This window comes from Rhinopithecus bieti, unplaced genomic scaffold (genome assembly GCF_001698545.2).
Source record: "Rhinopithecus bieti isolate Rb0 unplaced genomic scaffold, ASM169854v2 scaffold_12605, whole genome shotgun sequence".
Classification (NCBI taxonomy): Eukaryota; Metazoa; Chordata; class Mammalia; order Primates; family Cercopithecidae; genus Rhinopithecus; species Rhinopithecus bieti.
Window position 1 is genome coordinate 715,184 of NW_016807279.1, and position 7,896 is coordinate 723,079.

General features: G+C 33.0%; 1 protein-coding gene across 3 annotated transcripts in view; it reads right to left on the bottom strand.

The window, feature by feature from the left end:
• Window positions 1–5,663: 5,663 nt before the first annotated feature.
• Window positions 5,664–7,896, bottom strand: part of CRISP2 (cysteine rich secretory protein 2) — a 31,385-nt gene continuing 29,152 nt past the window's right edge. For all 3 annotated transcript variants that reach the window (XM_017881107.1, XM_017881106.1, XM_017881108.1), the window contains exon 10: window positions 5,664–6,228. In XM_017881107.1, coding sequence (XP_017736596.1) covers window positions 6,101–6,228 — 128 coding nt within the window. In that variant the 3' untranslated portion in view covers window positions 5,664–6,100. The remainder of the gene's footprint in view (window positions 6,229–7,896) is intronic.

The following is a 7,896-nucleotide window of genomic DNA, read 5'->3' on the forward strand; positions in this document are numbered from 1 at the left end:
TACACCATTGTCATACTTCATCCAGCCCACCCCATTCTCAGCCACCCACAGTATACTAGACTCATTACTTTCTAGTATACTCTACGTTGTATACACAGTTTGCAAAAATGTGAAGCTATATATTTTTTGTATTTATCATTTTTTAATACAAAAGTAGAATACTATAAAATGCTTTGCACTTTGCTGTCTTTCATTTAGTAATGTATCCTTAAGATAAGTCCAAATCAGCTCATAAATATCATTATTAATTTTAAAAGCTGCACAATAATCAATTGTGTGGATGTGCTATAGTTCGCTTAACCAAATTTTGTGTATGTATAGATTATTTCCAATACAAATAATATTTTAATAATCTTGAGCATATATATTTCCAAATTCTTGGAACAACAATATGCAATTGCTAGAAGCGAATTAATGATCATTTCTAAAGGACTGGTAGATTAAAGGATAAATGCACATGCAGCTTTGTTAGATATTGCCGAATTTCCCTCTCTGGTTTCAAATGAAAATACCAATAAAACCCTTTAATTTTTAAATACAATTATCAGTAATGTCTAAATTAAAGCCTAACATTTTAATTTTAATCTTATACTTAACAAAAAATGCAATTAAGTGAAATACGTTGAATTAATGAGCATATTCAATAAATAAATGTGAACTAGCATATTTAGTATAAATGTTGATAAAGCATGAATCATTCTGAAGCTACTAATAATTTCTTTTTCTTACATCACTTTCTGCCAGGAGTAATATTATCTAACTCTTCCTGATCTTTGACATCACTGGAAGCATCACGTTGAGGTTCTAAATTTTCTATGCAGAAATTTTTCATTCTTAGAATCTTGAAATGTGGTGTTCTAGTACAAAACTCTTGTCATGCAAACAACCGCAAATGACCACACAGTACGCATGCCAGAACTGCTAGAGTAGTGATTACTGGGAAAAATTCATAGAGTTGGGGTCAGATGGTTAATCTGTTGTCCATTACCATTTAGGTCAGTATGAAGAGATACAGTAGGTTCAGACATTAGACTGTTAGAGATTTCTGTCCTTGAGCCCTGGAGCCTTTCGGTTTCATGATCACAGAACATGGATTTCTCCTCTCATGTACTCAGGGGCTGGGATTCAGAAGTGAAATGAACCTTGCTTCAGTTTCATTGTGGTACTTCTGCTTTCTGGTTTGGGGCAGGCTTGGGGGACAGTTACCCCTCCCCTGATGTGGCAGAGGCCTGGGATCTAAGCCAGATGGTTAAAGTCTTATGGTGTAACAAGTAACAGTATTAGGCACACCTGTGTTCATGACTGGGGAAATACCAGCCCTTCCTTTGATATGCTGAGGGACTGATGTTCAAGTTTTGAGACACTGTCTCAATCACTGGGCCATAGCTTGTTGCCATGGAGCTTTGAAGGGAATTAGTCCCATTTCTGGGAGGTCAACCTGCAATGGATGAGTCTTAAGCAAAGTCTGACTTTTCACTTTTAATTTTACATCTTTAAAACAAATTAACAAAACCATGGTTCTGAAAAATTAAGTGACGTGTGTATTTACAGTTGGAGAAAAGCTTGAACAGGATTCAGTTTTCCTTGTATTTAGAAAAGCATGTTTGTTTTTGTGTTATGCAGTGCTTCCTCTGTTAATACTAGAAGGCTTTAAGATAAAGATGTTTCTTTTTTATTTATTTTTTATTTTTTAAGGCTACTTAACTGGGAAATATACAGAATATAAATGCAAATAAAATCAAAATAAAAATAATTTTTTTTAATTAGGAGAATGCATTAAACCATTATCTGCCACAAATGATTCACTGAGCATTTACTAGCAACCTAGCTGGCAACTAATTGGGCTTTGAGGAATAGGCCAAAAAGCCATTATATTGTGATGAGAAAATATTATGAAAACAGACCTTACTCTGTCAACGTTACCTATTGAGTGGGGATTGCCTCTAAATTTTGTAGAATATTTTGAATACCATTAGTGTCTATGTTGAGGGCCCCTTTCCAAAATGACTGCTTTACATTACATTATTTTCATAAAATTCATTTTGAATCTCATTATTTTCATTTAAAAGTCTCATATTGATTAAGGTATTATTAGTTGACATATTTGTAGCAGTTACATTATCTTTATAGTTTGTTTTGAGTAAACACTAGCTGTACACCCTGGATTATGATTTTCTCTCTCTTTTTTTTTTCTTTCTTTTCAGTTTTTTTGAGACTGAGTTTTACTCTTGTTGCCCAGGCTGGAGTGCAATGGCGTCGTCTCAGCTCACTGCCACCTCCACCTCCCAGGTTTAAGTGATTCTCCTGCCTCAGCCTACTTCCAAGTAGCTGGGACTACAGGCACCCGCCACGATGCCCAGCTAATTTTTGTATTTATAGTAGAGATGAGGATTCACAATGTTGATCAGGCTGGTCTTGAACTCCTGACCTCAGGTGATCTGCCCTCCTTGGACTCCCAAAGTGCTGGGATTACAGGTGTGAGCCACTGCGCCCAACCTGGATTATGAATTTCTGATGAAAGAAAATGACTATTCCTAAAGCATAATTTAAAACCAACACATGTATTTAGACAGCCCCTTTTATACTAGAATATTTAAAATTATATTACAGACATCAAAACTTCCCAGTGAAAATCAAATTAATATATACCTCTAGTATGGTATTTATCATATTGGGCTATAATTACTTATGTTTTTATTATTTCCTTGCTTATATGCATTTAATGCTATAAAATGGCACTGAGTTATTAATCTATTTTACTGGGATACAGCACAGTCTTGGATGATAATAACATTGTTTATTAATCACTCATTATATGCCAAGTGGTATTTTAAATAACAGATTATTTAAACAGCTCAAATATTACTAAAACTAATTAGTTTAATGAGGTGACTGGATATAAAATAGGTATAAAATTTTTTTAAAATAATAGCAATAACCCTTTAATCATTAAAATTTATTTCATAACTTTTACATTTTAGGAATAATTTTTTTTAAAGGAACAAAATGTACATGGGGAAACATTAAAATATTATCAAATGTTTTCTAAGAACATGAAGTATACTCTGAGTAAATGGAGGAACTTAATAGTATGGGTTAATCTAAGTTCCAATCAGAATCCCCTTTCCTCATAATTTTAACAAAAGGTGATAAATTCACCCTCTTCCATATCGCTCTTTCCAGAGAGAAACCAAGTTAGAGGAGAGTGTGAGGGTTTTCAAAGCAGAAGACAAAAATGAGTATATTAAATAAATTCTCAGCTGTTTATAAGAGCATCTTCTATCTTTAAAATTTCCATATCTGCTTTATTGGAATTAATAACTATCAGTCAGCAATTTAAAGAGAATTTGCATTTGGAAACATAGTTATGAATTTTCCTAATGTAAAACTTATGTTGTTTGCTTATCAAAAAAGTTAGTCTTAGTATTCTGTACCCTTATGTATCTTGTCTCCTATTTAGTCAATACCTGATTGAGAACAGAATTGATGATAAAGTCATTTGTATTCATGTGGTAAATACTGAATGATAGCCTACCATATGCATACCACATTGTGCATGCACTACAAGCCATAGGAATAAATAGTCACAGGTTTCTCCTGGGGTAACTTAATATTTAATAGAGAAAGCAGGTTTTCACAAAAGAAACCAAAACAAATCCTGTGTGATCCAAGAGGAAGGAGTCATTTCACATGAAACATTGAACTGAAATTAAAATTAAATACGATTCTGACCAGATTGAGTAAGAAAAACTAAGATAAACAAAAGTCAGGAAGTATGAAAATAAATAGGCTGAGGCACAATCAAATGTCAGAAATCAATGAATTATGGGTGCATGAATATAGAAGGAAACACAGATGAATAGTTAATATGTGACCAAATGAAGGAGGAACTTGAGTTAGCAATGATATCATAATGTTCACTGAAAATGTTCATTTTGGAAAAGATTCAGCAGAATTTATAAAGTCAAATGTTTGTGGGTATTTGGGGTATTTCTGAAGACATTTTAGTTTAGATTTGGACATTTTCGTGGGTTAAAAAACTATATATTAAAATCATCATCATTAACATTTTGAAAATTAACTATACAGTATCTAAAATTCGCTATTATTATTGTAGAATGAAGGTAAGCTTAGTGATAAAATTCGATTATGTAAGACAAAACACACATTACTAAAACAACTGTTCAGTTTAGTGGGAGAAAAGTGTTTTGAGTGTAACTCTTAATTAGCAATTAAATTTTAAAGATTCTAGTATGGAGGGTTGTTGTTTTTTTTTTTAACCAGTCACTAGAGTTAGATACATTTTAAGAATGCTATGAGACTAGCAAAGATTTTCCCACTACCCAAAATCATTCATAAGGGTTATTTTTTAGTCAGTTCTGTAAAGGACCAGATCAGATCTTCCACCCACAAAGCTAACTCTAATCTTAAAATTCTAAAGAAAACTTTGTATTTAAAAGTTTTCAAATGCCACCTCAATAATGGGGTGCTTCATATGAGAACCACTCAAGTGGAATATTCTGTTTGCTTCTCTCCCACATTGTCACTGTACCTCAGTGCTCTTGCAGTTACAAAAATAAATATTCCTTTTCTCCCCTAAAATAGGCTTAAATATTTTAAAACATAGTTTGTGAGACACTTGAATTATTAAGATTAGGATGAAGAAATGCTAATCTTGTGGAAAAATCAATTTCCAAAGAAATTCGGGGGGAGCTATATATACAATTGATATACTCTGTAATAGGCAATTTATCTTCTAGACACAGCATAATTTTTGATTTATTCTAGTAATTTGTTTCAAGTCTGGGTCAGGGTATATTTTCCTTTTACTATATTCCTGAAACATTTACTAAATGTTCGTTTAAAATTTTTCCATCTATGCTCATGATAGCAATAGATCTCTATGTATGCTTTCTGTTGAAATGTCCTTAGCTTTAGTACCAAAATAATACTGGTCTTAAAGACTGAATTAAGACGTATTTTCTCCCATTTAATTTTCTGGAAGAAACTGTAAAATTGCTATTAATTATTCTTTTAAGTATTTGGCAGAATCACATGGTGAAACCATTTGGGGGCCTAGAAACTCCCTTTTTGGAAGCTTTAAGATTATTAATTCAATTTCCTTAATGGCTATAAGATGATTCCGATAATCTGTTTAATCCTGCAGGCATTAGTAGCTCATGCTATTTCACCATCTGTCTAGCCAGATCTACTTTCTGATTTTCAGTAACTTTTTCACTTTTAAAAAGGGTTTTAGTATATGTTTTCTCATCTATAAAGTGGGCTTACTTTACCCTGTTGTTATCAATCTAATACTGATTATTCCACTTGTTTGTTTTCTTGGAAAGCTATATTTGTATATTTGGTTGAATTGTGTCCTCTTTTTGTTGGCTTAAAAAAATAAACTAAACCAGTAGGGAGATCAAAATATCAGAAAGGAGAAAGCAAATAAGAGTAGAACTGATTCATTTTTTGTTAAAATTTAACTTTATAGACAACTATTTTGAAAATAGTTGTTTTATCATTTATCTCAGATGAATCTAGCTGGAGTTAATTATGAATGGTATAAAACATGGCATAAGAATCATATCATATGGTTGCTAGAAAAGTTCTTTGTTTGAAAAGCTGATTACTTTTGTTTAAAAGAAAGGTCATAAGACAAATGCAGATGTAAAGCTTTGAATTTATTGTTTATGCAGGTAAAAACTCAGGTAGTAGGAATGGCAATGATGTTACAGTCTTCTTCAGCATGTTTCAGGTTATATGTAACTCACTATTTTGATCCAAAGGCCTAGTGACCTAAATCCTATGATTATACAGTTTTCAAAATCCTCAATCTGATTCAGTTCATTATAAAGCACTAAATTTATGTCAGAGTTCGTAGTTGTCGTCATATACTATGCTACTTTTGTAAATCATTGCCTGAAAGTGATTTCTGTGACGATCCGGGAGAAGATGCATTGCTCTTTGAATCTAGGAGAAGATGCATTGCTCTTTGAAATCAAATTTGTAATAACATACATACAATTTCCCCTGGTATGTGTCAATTAAATGATGCAGCCCTTATCCATGTAGTCCTGCAAAATGCTCACTAGGCAAATTAGTAAATTTTGTTCTCACATAGGCAAGTAGCCTTGCACTTTTCCTTGAGCAACTCATGTTCACAGCCAGCTGTATTCTTCAAGGAATCACAGTTACTTAGGAGATCTTGATACTGGCAGCTATTGGCTGTAACAAAAACAGATTAGTTATGTCATTATCATTTTCCTCAGTAACAGCAAAACCATACATTCAAAGTGTGTCGGGAGGGGGTAGGAGGGAACAAACAAGTTAGCATCACTTACACTATAATGGGTCTTTCACATCTTAAGGGACATATGAGGTGTCTTAGTTGAGCTCACTGATAAATCCATCACTGTTTAAATTCTACATTTAGTGATATGTTTCTAAAATAAATTGACCTACTTTTCCCCCTCAGCAAGCAGAATAATATGAATGTAACTAAATCTTTCTATGCCTGCACAGCCAAATATGAGAACCATTAGCTACACATAGGTATTTAAATTAAAATTAAAATTTTAGTTTCTTAATCTTATTAGCCACATTTCAAGCGTTCAAAGTGTGATTAGTAGCACATGTTGATAGAGACTGTTTCCATCATATCATAATATTGGGCAGCATGGCATTACACTCCAATGCTTTTTTTGAGTTAATAATCTTTATGGGTGGATAAAAGTATAAAACAAGGACAATATGCCCTTTTCCTTTTGATGTTTCTACTTGGATGTTCCCCAGGGACCTCAAACTCAATAAAACTCAATAAAACTCAAATTAAGCTCCTTGTATTAGCTAAAAGGCTGACAATTCTCAGGAGTGATCTCCCTGCATCACTCCCACAATCTAAGGGGTATGACACTCCAATTACTCAGTAATTTAAGCCAGGAACTGGAATCAACTTGAACTCTTTCATTTCTTCTTTTGGCCAGCACTCACCCAGCACAAGGGATAAACATTGATTGACTATTCTACTTTCTGTCTCTCAAACCTGTCCATTTTTTAAACTCATTTTGCTAGTCCTGTAGTAAAGGCATATGTTTGTTAAAAAGTTTAATTTTAAAATATACAATTGGTACATAATAGTTCCATATATTTATTGGGTACAGTGTGATGTTTTGATATACGTATATATTACATCATGAGCAAATCAGGGTATTTAGCACATTTATCACTTTAAACACATTTCTTTCTAATAAGTTAGTTATCATTTCTTGGTGATAACAATCAAAATCCTTCTAGCTTTCTTGAGACATAATTATTATTAGCTATGGTCACTCTATTATGTAATAGAATACCAAACTTATTCTTCCTGTCTGCAACTGTGCACTCATTGACCCCTCTCCACCCCTTTCCACCCCCGCCTACCCTTTCCAGCCACTGACAATCACTATTTTACTTTCTACTTCTATTAACCTTTTTAGATTCCACATATTAGTGAGATCGTGCAGTATTTATAGGAGTGCAAACATCTCTTTGCCACATTGGTCTTTCATTCGGAGGTATCTCAGTAGTGGGATTGCTGGGTCATATAGTAATTTCATTATTTTTTGAGGAATTTCCATAATGTTCCTTATAATGACTGTACTAATTTGCATTCCTAGCAACAGTGATAAAAGTTCCTTTGCATCTTTGCCAGTATTTGATTTTCTGTCTTTCTGATAATAGCCATTCTAACCTAGGTGAGATGAAACCTCATTGTAGTTTTTATTTGCATTTTGCTGATGATTAGGGATGTTGACCATTTTATTCGAATACTTTTTGGCCATTTGTTGTATTCTTTTGAGAAATGTCTATTCATGTACTTTTCTTTCCTTTTTTTTTTTTTTTTTTTTTTTGAGA